At 31.1% G+C, this 20,911-nt stretch overlaps 1 protein-coding gene across 1 annotated transcript in view; it reads left to right on the top strand.

Moving 5' to 3' along the window:
- LOC143045783 (uncharacterized) overlaps positions 1–16,483 on the top strand; it is a 31,849-nt gene extending 15,366 nt beyond the window's left edge. Inside the window, exons 9-13 of the mRNA XM_076218534.1 lie at positions 1,091–1,213; positions 4,262–4,366; positions 5,400–5,505; positions 8,260–8,564; positions 13,611–16,483. Coding sequence (XP_076074649.1) covers positions 1,091–1,213; positions 4,262–4,366; positions 5,400–5,505; positions 8,260–8,564; positions 13,611–13,663 — 692 coding nt within the window. The 3' untranslated portion in view covers positions 13,664–16,483. The remainder of the gene's footprint in view (positions 1–1,090; positions 1,214–4,261; positions 4,367–5,399; positions 5,506–8,259; positions 8,565–13,610) is intronic.
- The last annotated feature ends 4,428 nt before the right edge of the window (positions 16,484–20,911 follow it).

Genomic DNA, 20,911 nt, shown 5'->3' with positions numbered 1-20,911 from the left:
TATTCTAATAGGACAAATACTGCAGTTCTTTGGATTCAAGTGCTCTTGGTGAAGGCAAATATTTGCTGTTCCTGTATTATATTAACAAAAAGAACAAAGCAAACTGAACTAATGACATGCTTAAACTATTTAAAATAACTTTTTAATTAGATTTTGATGAATTTTAATGAATATGTAAAAAATCAGATTATAACATATTTGATCATCATTTGTTTATGTTTATGTTTCCCTTACTTGATAAATTTTGGACTCACAATCATGCATTTTTCCATAATTACATTAGATGTATGTTTCATTATAATACTTTATTCTGATTGGCTAACTGCACATCACGTGTTATTCCGTAAGCAGTTGCATTGATCAATACAACTTTTCATTCATGATAACACGTGGTCCAACAATAAAGTGCACAGATGAATTAAATAAAAAATATATAAAATTCGTGTTTTCATGATCATAGCTAAAAAATGTAATTATAAGTATTGAATGCTTCTTTTTGTAACTTTATAGGGTTGTAAAAGCGTTGACCGTGCGCACATTTTTAGAATGAAGCGCTTCCGCGCTTCATACAAAATGTACTTCGGTCAACACTTTTACAACCCAATAAATTTACAAAAAGAAGCATTCAATTCTTAATTAAAATTCTTATATTCTTACGTCATTGTTCAATAACATTGAGTACTCATTCATAGAAAAAAGCATGTGACATGGGAGTACAATCGGAACAGTCCAAACAATATATCCATATTTTACCACTGGTGTGTACTCTCATTTGAAGAAGGTCATATTAGAACTAGATTTATATTTATACCATGTTCTAAGTATATATTTGATGAATTTGAATTTCCACAAAATTCTGTGACCAAAATTGGCAAAAATACAAGATGCAATGATTGAATACCAACCAGGTGGGTTTGGATGCCCATGATATAAATGAACATCATCTAGATAGAAACAATGTAAGAATAGTTGAGAGGGTCATTTGTTGAAATGAACTAATTGATTTATATTTTTGATTATTAGACACATACTTGGTGTTGGTTTTATGTATCTTGATGACTGTACAATCCACCATATTTTGATTATTTAGGTTATTGTGATGATGGGAACAAGAATAACTGTACTGCTAACTCAATTTGTCAAGACAATGTAGTTAGTGGATTTATCTGTTTGTGTATTGCTGATCATGTAATACACAAGGGCGTATGTAAACGTAAGTTATGATTTTTTGTATTTATATCTTACAATCCTGTCAACAAATATGAAAGGGATACAACTGCTGCTTGAACATGCTGAGCACTGTTCCTCAAATATGCTGAAAAACACTTTTAGATTGAGGAGATGTATAGGTGTTATTTTCTTTTTGTAAGTTTCTATTCTTACGACTAATTAAATGACCTCACAATAAGATTCAAATAAGATAAACCAAGATACATATTCAAAAATAAATGATTAGATAAGTGTATCAAGGAAATAGATATTCAAACATAAATAGGTTCATTTCATAGAAAAATATCTAACAAAATGAACTATTTAAATTAACAATTTATGCATGGGTGATAAACAATAAATATTTTGGAAATAAGAACAACCTAAACCTTGGTTGCAATTCAAAATGTTTTCACATTAGAAAAATCTGTAACTCTAGTCTTCAAAGTGTAAAACAAACGTTCTATAAAAGACTTGAGAGTCACAGTTCCTCCAGCTAGTTTAAATCTTACTTCATCAACTAAAATAAGTGAAGTGTTTTAGCATGAGAACTACATAACATGATTCAATTACAAGGTGTTCTAGAGTTCATGGTTGCTTTTTTTTTTGTATATTGTCTGAGCTCCTATGGTTATCTCCCTTACTCCAAAACACCTGATTTCTTCACTGTTACAAAATATACTCTTTTTCAGATGTGAAAGATTGTAAAATATGTCTTTTATTTTTGTTATTTGGCAGATGTCCAATTATATTTGCAAGTGCTCCCATAAGACCCATATCATTGTCGAGCCTTCGACTTTAGTCGAAAAAGCGAGACTAAGCGATCCTACATTCTGTCGTCGGCGGCGGCGGCGTCCACAAATATTCACTCTGTGGTTAAAGTTTTTAAAATTTTAATAACTTTCTTAAACTATACTGAATTTCTACCAAACTTGGACAGAAGCTTGTTTATGATCATAAGAAAGTATCCAGAAGTAAATTTTGTAAAAATAAAATTCCATTTTTTCCGTATTTTACTTATAAATGGACTTAGTTTTTCTGCGAGGAAACATTACATTCACTCTGTGGTTAAAGTTTTTAAAATTTTAATAACTTTCATAAACTATCCTTGATTTGTACCAAACTTGGACAGAAGCTTGTTTATGATCATAAGATAGTATCAAGAAGAAAATTTTGTAAAAATAAATTTCCACTTTTCCGTATTTTACTTATAAATGGACTTAGTTTTTCTTTGAGGAAACATTACATTCACTCTGTGGTTAAAGTTTTTAAAATTTTAATAACTTTCATAAACTATCCTTGATTTGTACCAAACTTGGACAGAAGCTTGTTTATGATCATAAGATATTATCGAGAAGAAAATTTTGTAAAAATAAATTTCCACTTTTCTGTATTTTACTTATAAATGGACTTAGTTTTTTTGCCAGAAACAAAACATTCACTCTGTGGTTTAAGTTTTTAAAATTTTTATAATGTTCTTAAACTATCCTGGATTTCTACCAAACTTAGACAAAAGCTTGTTTCTGATCATAGGATATTATTCAAAAGTAAATTTTGTAAAAAAAAAATTCACTTTTTCCGTATTTTACTTATAAATGGACTTAGTTTTTCTTCCAGTTAACATTACATACAGTCTGCAGTTAAAGTTTATAAAACATTTATTAGATTCATAAACTATCCTGGATTTTTTTTACCAAACTTGGAATCTTCTTTCAATCAAAAGACAGTATCGAGAGGGAAATTTTATTGATGTTTTTCCTCATTTTTGTTGAGTCTGCGATTAACAGCAAAAGTAGGCGAGACACTGTGTTCCGTGGAACCCTTACAAATTTTTTATTATTGAAACCTCTTGAATCATAACCATAAATTGGTACTGTGCACTTCTTTTTTATTGTTATGTCCCATTTATGGGCATTATGTTTTCTGGCCTATGCATCACTCCATCTGTTCGTCTGTCCCTTCATCCAACTTCATCCGTCTCCCCGCTTCAGGTTAAAGTTTTTGGTCGAGGTAGTTTTTGATGAAGTTGAAGTCCAATCAACTTGAAACTTAGTACACATGTTCCCTATGATATGATTTTTCTAATTTTAATGCCAAATTAAAGATTTTCCCCCATTTTCATGGTCCATTGAACATAGAAAATGATAGTTAGGAATGGGGTATATGTGTACTAGTGACACATTCTTGTTTTATCTGAATTGATGTAACATGAATGGGTTGATTGATAAAGACCAAGGGTCAATTAGCAATTGATGCAAACATATGTAATGCAAGAACGTAATATGAATATAATTTACTTTCATTTGTAACAGACTGGCTGACTTTAGTTTTGTCATTGTAATAAGGCTAGATAAAAAAAAGTTTATGTAAACATGTTTATCCAAAATGGTCACTTATATACATGACTTTTTGAGTTCAAGAAGTCCATACTATTGACGCGTCTGGCGTATATACTAAATTTTGTCCTGGTATCTATGATGAGTTTATTTACAACCACTGGGTCGATGCCACTGCTGGTGGAGATTTATTTCCCCGAGGGTATCACAAGCCCAGTAGTCAGCACTTTTTGTGCTGACATGAATTGTCATTGATATGGTTATATTATAAATTTACTGTTTACAAATTTTTGAATTTTTTGAAATACTAAGGCTTTTCTATCTCAGGCATAGATTACCTTAGCTGTATTTGGCAAAAGTTTTAGGAATTTTGGTCCTCAATGCTCTTCAACTTCGTACTTTATTTGGCTTTTTCCAACTTTTTTGGAATCAAGCGTCACTGATGAGTCTATTGTAGACGAAACGCTCGTCTGGCGTATATACTAAATTTAGTCCTGGTATCTATGATGAGTTTATTGACATACTGGTAACTGGAATACATGATATTTAGTTCATACAGTTTTAACTCAGATAATTCAGATACATGACATATTTGAAAACTCCTTATTTCAAGTCCTTTAGATTTGGATACTGTGATAAAGAACTTTTACCTCAAAGCAGTTAGTTTTAGATTTTATTTAGATTTATTGTTGATAACATTTTTTGTATATTTTCAGATAAGTGTGATACTGGTTACTGTTTACATGGAACCTGCAACAGAAATCCACTATCCTGCTTATGTCCTGAGGAATATATTGGCACAACATGCAATACTCGTAGATGTAAGTAAACTAACTTCTTTAATATTCTGAATAGTATGAAAGGTGATGTGAAGTATATTTCTATATTTTTTTTAAAGCAAGTAAGAAACTTGTTAAATCCAGAGACATTTTAAAGTGTACTTTCTGTGTAGGTGTGCGGGTCTATAGCAATTTCTCAGATGCTAATTTTGTCTACGGTTATGTTATTTAGTTATCATATTCATTTGGTACACTTTATCTAATGCCACAAAAACCATTCATATTATCCATATTTCTTAGTTAAAGGGCTTTATGTTTAATTTGGTTACATGTAGGTTGAGTTCTGTTTTACTACTTCGTTACTGTCTAGTAATAGAACATGGTATTGCTTCATTTTGAACTCTCGATTCCATCATGCACAAAAGTACCCCTTCTTTTTGGTGCTGGCCATTGGGTGAAGCCACATTTGATAGATTACTGCTGTCCCTATTCTTATCACTGGTAATTTCCCAAAACAATGCAAGATCTTTATTAATAATGAATGTTATTAAAATACTGAATTTTATTCATGGAGTATTTTGTTGATTATAATGACTTACAAGCTGCATTTAAAGAAATTCAGAGTAAATTTCTTATGATGAATGGAAAAAAAAGAAAGGATTTAGAAAACAACTAAAAATCTAAAACTGCATGTTCCGGTCTGTAAAACAAAAACTAAGTGTAAACAGTTAATAGAGTATAACATGCTAAAAATATTAGGAATTGGCCATAATAGTTTGATAGGATTTGGGTTAGAAAACTTCAACTTATTTCCAACATAATTACTTTTTATTCAAATTTAAAACCAATTCTAATGATGCAGAGGATTAGGTAATGGAAAAAAACCTAACATATATGATAGACGATCTTAGACCTGAAGGTTAAACTTCGGAACTTGAGTAACCTTAAGTAATCAAAAGCTGTAATCTTTTACTAGAGAAACTATTGAAGTAGTTTTAATTTATTTTGAGACTTGTGATTCAAGTTAAGACTGTTTTCGTGCATTTAATTTGTTTTTTTTTTATGTGTTTTGTAGCTTCATCAGGCTGGACTAGAACAGAGAAGATCATAGCTGGAACTGTTGCTGGGGGAGTGGGACTACTCATTATAATTATTTTTATTGTTTGCTGTTTCACCATGCCGTAAGTCTTATACATATTCTAAAGTAAAGTGGTCTCGATTCGGAAGGAAACATTTTCAGGAGCAGGAAAGCTAGAATCTATCTTTTTAATCTAAAATATATATAACTAAAAGGAGAAGGGGTATATGTCAATATAACAGCCATCCAGTTTATACAATTTGGCAAATTCTAACTTATCAAGAGTTTTATTAAAAAAAGTGTAATGAATAAATTTATCAGAAACAATCTTTTGTATAAACATGTATTAGAACATGTTTCAGCAAACATAATATCTTGTACAAAAGAAATTTACAAGTTATTATAGACACATTTGCATAACAGTTCTGCATTTACTAGGCAGCACAGACAGGAAGAACAGTTTATACTCATTGTCTACACAAGAGATGACCACCCTTAGCTTTATATAATGTATATAATATTTGGTTTAGGATTAAAACTGTAATATCTAGGGTATCAGAAATTTAACTTTATAGTTAATCTATTAGGCTCTTTGAATTATAGTAAATCAGGCATTCAAAATTGTATCCATTATGATATTTTTAAAATATATGAAAATATATCAAGATTCATAATTTATATTTGAGTTCATCAATTTGTATCGGTTTTGAACTTTTAAGAACTTTTAATACATCTATGGCGCAGAATCAGGGTCAAAAATACTTCTTTGTGTATATACATAATTCGCTTTACGTATATATGTTAATCCAATTATGTATATACAGAAATAATTCAGTATACACAGAAATAGAATTACGTATATACAAAATTAATTCCGTATACACAGAAATCGAATAACGTATATACAGAAATCGAATTACCTATATACAGAAATAATTCCGTATATACAGAAATATTTATGTAAAGACAGAAAGATAGTATTTCTGTATATACGGAATTCGATTTATGTATATACAGAATTCGATTTACGTATATACGTAATCATTTCTGTAGATACAGAATTTGATTAACGTATATACGGAATTCGTTTTATGTATATACATAAATCAAATTCCGTATATACAGAAATAATTATGTTTATACGTAAATAAGTATTTTTGACCCTGATTCCGCGCCATATACATCTGTAAGAAAATACATCTGATAAACCCTACCCTCATTTATTAGATTACAGATAAAAAAAATTGTATCAGATCATTTAAAAACGAAAATACTTATTAGGCTGATTGGTCAAGACTTTGTATTAAGGTGTACCTATTGAGAAATACACACATTTTTCCTGTCTTCATAGCATTCATGCTGTTACTGTTATCAAATACTGTTTTTAGACCTAATTAAATTAATTGATTCTTTGTTTCACCAAATAAATTGATAATCATGAAGACAGCCTGTTATCTAAAGTAGACTATATAAACTATTTTTGTCTGTTGATGAGGTAAATATGTGATTTTATTGATTTTTATAAGAAATGTTAATTCTCTGTATCTGACAGTTATAATTATGCCTGGGGGCATTATGTTTTACCCTTGTCCATCTGTTCATTCATTCTTCCAAAAATGAGGTTCCTCAATCAAATGTTATAAAACTTATACACAATGCTTTTTATCTCAAATTATAGATCAAGTACAAATTTAGGTAACATCACTATTACCATTTTTGAGTTATGTCCCTTTATAATGTTTAATGCAAGTGGGGGCATCAGCTGTGTCCCATGGACACACTCCCCATTTATTTTATTCCATATTTTGATGGTTAGACAAATATATACCATACCACCTGTTTATTCTACCTAATGCAGTAGAAAAAATTTCAGAAACTTATGATAAGTTTCAAGCTGGGATGAGAACAGAGATAGGGCTAGCACCCCAGTCACATTAAAAGTCTATGGTACAGAAATCACAATGATTTGGAAAAAAATCTCATCAGAGCTTAATGAATAATTTTAAGAAAATGTCTTTTTTCCTTTATTTGCCAAAAATGTGTAAATGTGCTAACCATGCCCCAAAGTTGATCAAAGGTGCAAAAAGCTTCAGTTATGGTTATTGTTTGTCCTATTTTTAAATGTATCTCACTGAATTCTGTAGCCATTTTGAACACATTGACCACATAAGGGTTGAGTTCTGAATGAACCTGGTCTGAGTATGGTAGATTTAAGAAGGTAATTTTCACCAAATATCTAGGTTGTTTTGATTTTTTTCTGATTTGACTTCACTTTGACCTGCAACCCGAAAAAGTTGTTTTCTTAACATATTTCAATTATAAACACAACCAGTAGGGTATATGCCAGTGGGTAAACTGCCTAATTGGTCATTTTAGGCCTCTGTTCCAGACAGCAAAGGAAAGCTAACCCCTTTGTTTTATCAGATTTCAATTTGCAAAGTTTGTATTTGGGCCCAACTGCACCTTGAACCTTAAGAAACATGGCAATAAATAGCTTTGGGCAGTTGAGGAAACATGCAATACATATCATACAGTTAACCTCTAATAGTATGGAGAGCCATTGCAGTAATAAAATACCAGTATTTTGGGTAGAAGTTGAGTATTATGGCCCCTGCATACACTGGCGGATCTAAAAATTTTCATAAGTGGGGGCCCTCTGACTGCCTAAGGGAGGGGGGCACGCTCCAGTAACGCTTCAGTGATTCCCTATATAAGCAACCAAATTTTTTCCCAAAAAAGGGGGGCCCGGGCCCCCTTGGACCCCCCCTCCCCCACCTCCCTAAAATCCGCCTCTGTATGCGTAAACGTTAAAAATTGAAAAAAATGAACTGTTTTATATATCTCCTTCTATTAATAGATGGAGGAATGATCATATGCCATCACCACATGTTCAGAAGGTGGATATTGATGACAATGTTAATCCATATAGTATGCCAGTCGTTCATCAACCACTACTCTACCATGATAAGGATGTAGATAGAGTTAGTTTGTTCAACATAGTTCCAGTTCATCAACCTACCTATTATGATAACTACTTTGGCGGTACAGGACAGAGAGGACAACTACATTTCCGAGATCCCTTGCCAGAATACATGAAACAAGAGAAACTACAACTACCAGATGTACCAGTAATCTATCATGATAATGCAACGTACTCTACAGGTATTTCTTAGATGAAATAACATTGATGTTACACAACTTGATTAGTTTTGACATCCATATTCTTAGTCACTAGCTATTACCTATCTGACTGAAACTGATTGATACCATATGGTACATCCTCACCTATCAGAAATTGAATATCACAACATTCTGAAGGTTTTATATTTACCAACACAATTGAAAGGTATAAAGAGGCAATAGCTGTCAAATTCAAGTTCAATGATTGGACTCAAAATCTCATATATTCTTTACAACATTTCTAAAACGTCAATTCAAATTACAAATTTGAAAAGAGACAGTTCACAATGAATGGACAAGTTATTTTTTATTACCAGTTTGTGTATTTTAGAAAAGATCCCATCTAATTAACCAATGAGACAATCTCCCATTGGGTTATAAGACCTGATGTGAACATAAATATAGATATAAATACACAAGCAAGCACATGCAGTAGTATAATAACAATGTTTCTAGGTCTGTTTGATTTAATTTTATAGATTAGATATGTAAATCCTTGTTTTACTTATATTTGAATGATTCTGTGAGGATAATCAGTAAACCAAAATAGATCTTCCCAGTGGCTGCCTTAAGCTGGGGTCACACATTCACGATTTATACTGCCGGTGAATCGTAGATGGAAATTCAAACTTTACTTAAAATTTGTAAAACAAATAATTTAATCACGACAACAATCAGATATTGTTCAGGAAACGTCGATATTCAACCGTTTCCAAGCGAATTTATCCCGATAATCCCGTTCTCAATCCGCTTCTAATCCAATTTGTATATTTCGCCTGGTAAAATTCGACCAAGTCTTTCACAACTGCGTCCCGATTCTACCGAAATTTTATCCGACAATTATAAGACAGTGACCAGACAGTTAACCGACGCGGACAAAAGTTATCCGTTCAAAAAATGTTGGCAAACTCAGGATGATCAGGTACTGTCGGAACGTAATCCTATCACGGTCCGCTCTATTGCCTTGCAAACGGCTTTGTCTTGTCTCAGTCGTATTGTATTCTGTAATTGTCGGAACTTAGACGTGGGTATCATTGGCGAATTTCGTATTAATTACGGGACTGTTCCAGAACGTTTTTGGCAAAAACAGTTTGCAGTCGACAAGATCTGGATGCAATCTGGACTCAATCGGCAGAAAAACGGCAATGAAAAATTTCTCCAGATCATTCACGTCCAGAATACACAGAACATTGTTAAAATTTTGATCCAATACTGTAGAATATGTCACGACATAGACACGATTGTAATCCGACTAGACAAAATCGGCTGAGTTTTCCCTGAATGTTACTTCCCTTTCATGAATGTGACCTACCAAATTAGACTATTTACCAGATTTGTTATCACATAAGCAACATGGCGGGTGCCACATGTGGAGCAGGATCTGCTTACCCTTCCGGAGCACCTGAGATCACCCCTAGTTTTTTGGGGGGAGTTCGTGTTGTTTATTCTTTAGTTTTCTATGTTGTGTCATGTCTGCTGTTTTTTGTTTGTCTTTTTCATTTTTAGCCACGGCGTTGTCTGTTTTAGATTTATGAGTTGGACTGTCCCTTTGGTATCTTTCGTCCCTCTTTTACGGGACGCACCTAACTGTCTGGGTGCTTCGCCGAACTATTCGGACCCTTCCCGACCCGTAGGAATCTGTTATGAACTTATACGACTGCGTTCAGACAATGATAGGTTATTCCAGTTAATTGAGAATAGTAATCCGACCTTTTAACTTTTCGTGTCGTAATGCTGTCTGATCTCAAATGGGAGCCATTATTGGCAATGTGTGAACCCCGCATTACTTCAATTTTCAGGGTGGACTTTATTTTCCTTTCAAAAAGTAATAGCTAATTAGCTTAGCCCATGTGTAGGAATCCCAGTTAAGGGTTAAACTGAAATTTGCATGAATATTTATTCAAATGAGCTGAATTATTGACTTGCAGCTGCCTATACTATCTGTGAGATGCTAAAAAATGTATGATTTTTATACGACCGCAAAAATTTTAATTTTTTGGTCGTATATTGCTATCACGTTGGCGTCGTCGTCGTCGTCGTCGTCGTCCGAATACTTTTAGTTTTCGCACTCTAACTTTAGTAAAAGTGAATAGAAATCAATGAAATTTTAACACAAGGTTTATGACCACAAAAGGAAGGTTGGGATTGATTTTGGGAGTTTTGGTCCCAACATTTTAGGAATTAGGGGCCAAAAAGGGCCCAAATAAGCATTTTCTTGGTTTTCGCACTATAACTTTAGTTTAAGTGAATAGAAATCTATGAAATTTTGACACAAGGTTTATGACCACAAAAGGAAGGTTGGGATTGATTTTGGGAGTTTTGGTTCCAACAGTTTAGGAATTAAGGGCCAAAAAAGGGCCCAAATAAGCATTATTCTTGATTTTCGCACCATAACTTTAGTATAAGTAAATAGAAATCAATGAAATTTTAACACAAGGTTATGACCACAAAAGGAAGGTTGGAATTGATTTTTGGAGTTGAGGTCACAACGGTTTATGAATTAGGGGCCAAAAAGGGGCCCAAATAAGCATTATTTTTGGTTTTTGCACCATAACTTTAGTATAAGTAAATAGAAATCTATGAAATTTAAACACAAGGTTTATGACCATAAAAGGAAGGTTGGGTTTGATTTTGGGAGTTTTGGTCCTAACAGTTTAGGAATAAGGGGCCCAAAGGGTCCAAAATTGAACTTTGTGTGATTTCATCAAAAATTGAATAATTGGGGTTCTTTGATATGCCGAATCTAACTATGTATGTAGATTCTTAATTTTTGGTCCCGTTTTCAAATTGGTCTACATTAAGGTCCAAAGGGTCCAAAATTAAACTTAGTTTGATTTTAACAAAAATTGAATCCTTGGGGTTCTTTGATATGCTGAATTTAAAAATGTACTTAGATTTTTAATTATTGGCCTAGTTTTCAAGTTGGTCCAAATGGGGGTCCAAAATTAAACTTTGTTTGATTTCATCAAAAATTGAATAAATGGGTTCTTTGATATGCCAAATCTAACTGTGTATGTAGATTCTTAATTTTTGGTCCAGTTTTCAAATTGGTCTACATTAAGGTCCAAAGGGTCCAAAATTAAACTAAGTTTGATTTTAACAAAAATTAAATTCTTGGGCTTATTTGATATGCTTTATCTAAATATGTACTTTGATTTTTGATTATGGGCCCAGTTTTCAAGTTGGTCCAAATCAGGATTCCATATCAAGTATTGTGCAATAGCAAGAAATTTTCAATTGCACAGTATTGCACAATAGCAAGAAATATCTAATTGCACAATATTGTGCAATAGCAATTAATTTTCAATTGGAGTTATCTTTCTTTGTATAGAATAGTAGTTGATAATATATGTTGGAAATTTGCCAGACATGACTATGATGTCATTTTCTATTTTTATTTGCCAATAACTTTATGTAAATAACTTCATTGGAAATTTGCCAATATAAAATGTTGCTGATGAAGCTTTTTTTCCTTATCTTATCTAAAATGTTTTTAGATAATGTATGTTGGACATTTGCCAGACATGACTATGATGTCATTTTCTATTTTTATTTGCCAATAACTTTATGTAAATAACTTCATTGGAAATTTGCCAATATAAAATGTTGCTGATGAAGTTTTTTTTATTGTTTTATACAATAAACAATGTATATTCACTTTTACTACCAACCAATCTTTACCATTCAGTGATAACAAGCACTTTATTTTACATTTTAATATTTTATGATGTATTTAAAAGAGTAGTTATTGTTGCAAACTCCATTAGAAATTTGAATTGATATCAGTTTTGGAAAAAGGGAAACGGGGATGTGAAAAAAAGGGGGGGGGGGGTTTAAATTTTTCTCATTTCAGATTTCATAAATAAAAAGAAAATTTCTTCAAACATTTTTTTGAGAGGATTAATATTCAACAGCATAGTGAATTGCTCAAAGGCAAAAAAAAACTTTTAAGTTCATTAGACCACATTCATTCTGTGTCAGAAACCTATGCTGTGTCAATTATTTAATTTTAGATTTAAAAAGTTTGAAGAAGAAATCTTTAATTGATTTGTAAAATCTTGACATTTGTTTTGTGTAAAAAAAAAACCATGTAATGTCAAAAATTTGATCACAATCCAAATTCAGAGCTGTATCAAGCTTGAATGTTTTGTCCATACTTGCCCCAACTGTTCAGGGTTCGACCTCTGCGGTCGTATAAAGCTGCGCCCTGTGGAGCACCTGGTTTTATAAAGTGAAATACCCATGTACTTACCAGTATTATTAGTAAAATGTACTGGTAATAGAATAACTATACTTGGTATATGAGATCGCTGCAAGGTTATCATGTCCAACATACAGATTTTAGCCATAGTTGTATGGTTTAACTAAAGTCTACCTGATTTCAAAGTTTATTGGTCAACATAAGTTTTTTTTGTGTAATGATTATAAGGCATACTTGTTTGTCTGGCATGGTTCATCTGGCCTCATTTTCATGGATTAATGATTATTAATTAAAGTGCATGTGACCTTTGCAGTAAAACCTTCATATTACAGACATTCAACATGAATTCAATCATAAATAAAGCAGGGAGACAATTCAGTGTGTGCATTTTTGTTTGTTTTTGGCAACATTTCAATGGTTGTTATGTCAATGTTAAGTTGAAATGGTTAGCTATGTTTCTATGATACATGTAGCACATCTGATCTTGAAAACAAATTTCATTGATCGATGATAAAGTTATACCTGTAGTTTAAGATTTTCAATATAACATTCAATCCTGATGCTATTGGTTTGAGCCTATTTTCATACTCTTGTTATCAGGTTTAAGACACGCGTTATGCATTATACATGTTTTTCATGTAAGTTCATGACAAGTCATTTTGAAGGAACATTTTCATTATAACTTTACCTCTATTTGAGAGTTCATTGTCTTTTTTTTCAAATAATTATTCACAGAAGACATATATTAGAGTTTCAGCTACAATTTCATAGACAATTTGTATATTTTACTGATTACTTCACAATATCTTTTGTATTTTATTTTCCAGCTCAACCAGCAGTTTATATACCAAAGCTAGCACTGAAAGATAGTAAAAAATGAGAAAATCTTCAAATCCATCCTGTATATCATTCTAACTACTTTTCATCTTATGACCAGATGTGTTCTGGAGTATACGGAAGTTCGTTAGTTTGTCAGCTATGTTACCAGATTGATTACCCAAGTTTATAGCATTGCTACCATATTTATTATTTTCACAGATATATTAAATATATCATCATTCATTTTTATGTCAGAGTGATTCATATTTATTTGTTATTTGTGTAATTATGATGAAGTGTTGAGAGGAAATCTGTGAAATTTTAATGTGATGAGGCAGTGAATATCAAATATCATAAACTAGAAAAAAATTAAACAAAAATTAATCATTGTCAAAAGTAAGTTCATATTTTTTTCCTAAAAACTAAATAATGACAACGTAATAAGTTAATGACATTGAAGAAAGTTATGAATCTTCAATAATTAGTGCTATTTTTATAATTCTTTTGTTTTTTGCAGTTGTTTAATATTTTGCATTTACTTCCTTCTAACCTGTTAAAAATGTATGTTATTGAAATAAATGATTTACCATTAATTGGTTTACATTTTACAAAAAGTGCTATGGTATATAAATATTGTATTTTTGTCATGCAATATGGTAACTTGGTCCCTTAATTCTTAATTACTGGTATCTTCATACTTACTAATGCAAGTTAGGAAAGTTGACAAATGTAATATGTCTAACTTGTAGACAACAGTATTCATACAGAATTACCTTTATAGAATTATGTTGCAAATTTACCCTGTTTTTTGTGACTCATATCTTTAAAAACAATCACGAGACAATATTTATTTTGTTTTCTTGAAGAAAACTTCAATTACAGACACAATCAATGTTACTATTTATTATTTTCATTTGTTTAGACAATTGAAGTAGTTAGTTGAATAATTGTGCAGTTAGGTTCTTACAGTCGGAAAGCAAGCCCTTAGAAACGACCGTTGTTGCTACTTTCTTAAGACAACAATGGGACTTATATTCAAATCGGCCATTCTGAAAATGCGTTAATTTCGCGGAAAAATGATTGGCGCCAATTTCGAAATTTTTCTTTTTTCTGTTTCTTACTTGCCATTAAGGTCAGAAATAGATTTTTTTAATTTTTAAGCTCTATGGTTCTTACTAAAAAGTAAATAATAATTAAATATGTTAAATATGCCGTCTTTCAACAATTACAGAACGCCGTTCATCGTCATTTATAAATTATACTAACTTGTTATTTTTTTCTTCTTTTATTCACAGATAAACAAAGATTATATATACTATATAAAAAACTAATAATACGTATCGCACAACCCACAACCTTAACTGCTTAAGGTGACTAAACAAAACTCATTCATCGTTTATAATATTATATAAAAAAAATTGTGATGAAGGAATCCTGAAAAAGTAAATGAAAAAGTCTTGTCCTAAATTTGAACTTAAAAAATCTCTTTCAGACTAGCATTTTAATCACTCTTATTCAAAGCATGTTGATACTGACATGAAGTGTGACTTGTGATCTAAAGCATATTTGTTGACTTAGCACTCAGAAACTGCTCTGAAATATTTTAATATAAAAATAAAAATGCATTCTTATTATTAATTTTTTTTAAATAGAAGAAGAAAAATATCAGACCCAAGTCTTTTTTGTTCTTATTTATTTTTAAGTTCATGATAAGAACCATTTATTTATTGGTTTAGTGTTTTTTTTTATATAATTTGAGTCCATTCCTTTATACTAGAACTTGCATGGAATCAATGAGACATACTTTAATTTTTGTTTTTTTAAGTTTGTTCATACAAGGATTGCTAACTAATTTCCTTTTATTTCAAATAATGAAGAATTTACATTCAGAATACTTTCATTATGATCTCTTAAACTTAAGTTTAAATGAAAAAGGTAGGAGTATCAGTAATGAAAAGTAAGTCCTGTTTTATATCATTTTAATCCTGTCTTGATCCATTATTCATAAATATTTTGGCTACCCCTTGTACTAATGTAATAGAAATGTATTCTGTGTTGAAATAATTTAGTTACAGCACTAAAAATACTTACCAAAATATAAATATTAAATTAAGTCTTGGAATATAATAATATTAAAATTATTATCCCTATTATGGCACATAGGGCCTATTTCACTGAGACTTAGCTCTGAAACGTGATAAATGTGTTTCTCCATTTTTTTTTGCACATGTCTTTAGTATCAAAATATATTTAATAAAATTATTTTAATAATATCCACATGTAAATAACAGCATATGGTGCTTAATATAATAGTAGTTTGTTCATGAGAATGTCAAACAAAGGGATGTAACTCGTAAATTACCATCTGCCCCGCTTTCTCAGAAATATCACCACATCGAAGAGGCACTTTGCGTATTAAGTGGCACAAATTTGACACGTCATAGTCCAAGTTATTTTACATAACATAATTTAAATTCAGCATAGCTTCACAAGAAGTTAAGAAAGAAAATTACGATTTTAATTTCCTGAGACCAATTGTTTAGGTCATCTCCTGGACTTTGAAGACACATTTTGAGAGAAAAAATGATTTTAATCCAGTATTGAGTAGATCAATATGTTTCTTATATACTCAAGAATGTTCAATTAAAAGAAAATTAGTTATAATTCATGCAAAAAACTGAAAATAAAAAAAAAAGGGGCTTGACCTTTTTTGGTAAAAAAATGCCCATATATGGTAATCACATGACGTCCATTGTTGCTTTAAGAAAGGGGGTCAAACCAGGGTCAGCTTTCCGACTGTTAGCACACAAAATAAATATCTACAAACCAATAGTATATTTGTAAAATATATATATATATTCAATAAAAAGTTTTAAAATGATGAAGTTGTTATATTTGGGTATATACTTTTAGCTCAGCTGAAAAAATGGCTACTGGTCACCCTACCTTTACTTCATTTTAATGGAGCATTGACAATAGTAAGCTTTTGTGATACCTGTAAGAAAAGCTTGGTCACAAACACTTTAAAGAAATAAAATTCAGTGATATTTGTAAAGCAGCCAAGACTTTTCAACAGGTATAACCATTGGTATATAGTCCTCTTACATTGCAATAGAGTTACACACACACAAGTAGTCTATATTCTGAGTTGTTCTTTCTAAAAAGATAGTTTTATGCAATAGAGTTCCATCACAGGTAGAGGTGTCCTTTTTTTTTTGTTGAGCCTGTGACTTTTGTCTCAAAAAGCGAGACATAGCGATCCTACATTCCAGGGGTGGCAGTGGTGGTGGTGGCTTCGTCCACAAATATTCACTCTGGTTACATTTTAACTATCCTGGATTTCTACCAAACTTTGACAGAAGCTTGTTTATGATCATAAGATAGTATTCAGAAGTAAATTATTTAAAAAGAAAATTCTGTTTTCCCTATTTTACTTATAATTGAACTTAGTTTTTCTGCCAGTTAACATTACATTCTCTCTGTGGTTAAAGTTAAAAAAAAAAAAAAAAGAATAACTTTCTTAAACTTTACTGGATTTGTACCAAACTTGGACAGAAGCTTGATTATGATCCAAAGCTAGTATCTAGAAGAAAACTTTGTAAAATACATTTCCTGTTTATCAGTATAATACTTATAAATGGATTTATTTTTTGTTATATGACCGCAAAATTTTTTTTGGATCGTATGATGTCGTTCTTGTTGTCGTCGTCCGAAGGCACATTTGGTTTCCGGACAATAACTTTCCTTAAAGTTAATGGATCTCTATGAAATTTAATAAGATGGTTCAATACCACAAAGGAAAGGTTGGGAATGATGGTTCCAACTGTTTAGGAATTAGGGGCCAAAACAAACATTTTTCTACTTTCAGGATAATAACTTGTGTATACGTATTTCAATTGCTCTGAAATTATACCACAATGTTTAATACCACAAGTAAAAGGTTTGGATTCGCTTGGTGGTTAATGTGCCAACAGTTTATGAATTAAGGGCCCAAAACTAGCATTTTTCTAGTTTCCAGACAATTACTTGTGTTTAAGAGTATGCATCTCTCTGAAATTGTACTACATGGTTCCATACTACAAAGGAAAGGCTGGGATTTAGTGTGTGGGTAATTGCTCAAAAAGGGGGGTTCCAATTTTTTCAAGGGGTTTAAATTTTTTTTTCAAAATTTTAAAATTATTAAATTTTTGAAAAATTTCAAGAAGAATCTTTTTAATTGCACAGTATTGTGCAATAAATTTGTAAGATCTTGACATTTATTTTGTGTCAGAAACCTATACTATGTCAAAATTTTAATCACAATCCAAATTCAGACAGTATGAAGCTTGAATATTGTGTCCAATTTGCCCAGCTGTTCAGGGTTCAATTTCTGTGGTCGTATCAGGCTGTGCTCAGCGAAGCAATTTATTCCAGTTAACATTACATACAATCTGCAGTTAAAGTTTTTCAAAACATTTATTAGATTCATAAACTATCCTTGATTTTTTTACCAAACTTTAACAGAAGCTTCTAACAATCAAAAGAAAGTATCTAGTGGAAAATTTTTAATATTTTTTCCCAATAGACAACAGCAAAAGTAGGCGAGACACTGGGTTCTGCGGAACCCTTATGTTGTTTTTTTTCAAACTGAACAAATCAAGGTACTTTTAACCATCACTCCTGATTCAAATAAAAAAAGTGCTATAAAGCTGATAATATTTAAAGATGGGGGAAGACACCAAACTGACACTGCCATGGCAAAAACTGTAAAAAAATAAAACTTTCTGCAAATCATTCAAAACCAAATAAACAAGCAACATGAACCCCACCAAAATCCGGAGGTGATTTCTAAGGGACGACATCAAAAGTTCAATGTAGGATAGAAAACTTAATTCATAGTTTTTTCATTGACCCCCCACCCCCTCTTAACTTAATTTGGGAAAAATTGATTTACCTATATGGATATATGTAAAATCGATTTTGGATTAACAAAACTTGCAGCCATGTTGACCCCCACCCCCAAACTTTAAGTTTTTTTTTATCCTACATCGATCTTTTGATGTCGTCCCTAATGCTCTAAACGAGAAAGCCATGTGAGACATAGATATAACTATCCGGCAGCAGCAGCATAAATTATTTGTTTAAGTCTTTAAGCATAAATTATTTGTTTAAGTCTTTAAATTTTATAAGGTTGAAGACCATGATGCTTCATATCTTATATGTAGACACCTTATATTACAAAGTGTCCAATGTCCTTGACCTCATTTTCATGGTTCAGCAACTGCTTGAAAACAAATTTGAGCCATTCAGTCATGTGAATTTCTCACTCATTATGAGTTATATAACTATTACTATAGTTGTATTTGGGTTACTTGCAAATTCCCCCATGTTGGATCCGCCACTGCGTTACCTTACTTATTCTATAATTTCACTACCAATTTTCATTCTAATTTTAAATGCAGAAACATTTAACAGGCATTTATATACAAAGGGACACGTCAAGATATTGGTTAGATCAGAGACATTATTATTATGTAACCTTAACTTAATATATAAAACGTCTGTGAGACAGTAACCCAACAGAACTACAAATAATCAAAGTGAATTTAGTAATAGAGTAAATAATTCAAAAGGACCATATAACATAAAATAAAACATGCATAAAAGAGAAAATGAATAAATATTGTAAAATTGTGAGAGCACACACTTCAAGCAAACTATTAAAAAAAGGTTGACAATAAGACAACAACAAAATATAATTTCCCAATGCGTTTTTATGACTTTGTTCCTGTTTAGGAATTTACAACAACAAAAAATATTTCATTAATGTTCAATAATTTTAACAACTACCGATGAATTGCCAAATAATTTAGCGAATCATCAAATAGAAGAAATAGAGCAAGATCTAGTATAGTGTATATTATTAGAAATATCTATATATCCTCTATAAAAGAGTGTTATGATCATAATATGTTTTTGATAATTTATTAAAGATTTGAAACTCCCTTTTAGATTTAACTTAGAAGTTATAAGAAAAAAAAATATCATAATTTTGGACGGAAAAATATAGGAAAACACAAATCTTTAATTTTTCCTTTTTTCAATTAATATTTGTTAATTCATATAATATAAATAACATAGACAATGCAAAACAAAAATAGCATAAAATAAAATATAAACTATCACATAAAAATTAGCCTTGAAAATACAACAAATTACCATTTTTTTTAACAACAAAATCAAATTATTCATAAAAAATGTCGTTTTTACATTGTTAAGCTCCTCTTGATGTATTCTATAATAATCTACTGATTGTCCAATTATGTAAATACAAATGTTTTGACGCCAGTATCGGATTTAGTTTGGTTGTTTTGTCTTCATTATATCTTTTCGTGTTCACGAGTACACACAAAATACCATTTCTTTCAGGTTTTTAAAACAAATTGTCTCCCCCTTGACCACAAAATATAAATTATCGTGAAGACTTATCTCCCCGTTGACCGTTGCTGTTTCCAAATAACCATCTTTGAGTACAGCTTATTTCACTGCGTGAATGGGGATGAAAATAAAATTATTATAAACACATTGAATTTGTTGAACATGATAATAAATCAAGTAGAATAATACCACCACTGAGGAATAAACATTTCCCATCTATATAAAACATTATTATAGCTATAAAGAAGATTAATCTATCGTTAACATTCACGTCTTTCATTTATTCTCTATTTGATAGGAATATAAAAGTAATTTATGTTTTACCATACCGTCCCCTTCTTTCAACATCTGGTTGTAGTTTAGATTTAATCAAAGGCTCCAAACGATCTTTTCCATGTTTTTTATAATAAACATCGACTTTAGAAGACATACAATTAGACGTAAATGGTACTTTATGAAGCTCATGTGGTAGAACCTCGTCAGCTTTGCCAATTGTGTGATTTTTAAATTATTTGCATAACATGTGCTCAATTTCATGTTCAAAGTAAAGTTAGATGTTTATATTGATGGAAGTTTACATTAACTTTTCTTTTACTTTTGATGATAAAAATTCCAATATTAAACTATTATTGCATAAAAAGATCTGCAAACTACTAAAAATTGACGTATTAGATGTTGAGAAGCATTTTATGTGCACATTATATTGCAATGCTCTTTTATTTGAAGAAGTTAAGATCGAAGTACTTGATAAGGGCCATCAACTACCATCAAAACTATTTATATACTAATTGACTGAGAATTGGGTATATAAAAAAGCAGAAGATACAAAATGGCGATGAAAAATGAAAAGTATGACAAAAACGAAAAAAATGGCGTCGAGTTTTACAAAACA

This window comes from Mytilus galloprovincialis, chromosome 9, assembly GCF_965363235.1.
Source record: "Mytilus galloprovincialis chromosome 9, xbMytGall1.hap1.1, whole genome shotgun sequence".
Taxonomy (NCBI): Eukaryota; Metazoa; Mollusca; class Bivalvia; order Mytilida; family Mytilidae; genus Mytilus; species Mytilus galloprovincialis.
This window is presented reverse-complemented; position numbering and strand designations above follow the sequence as displayed.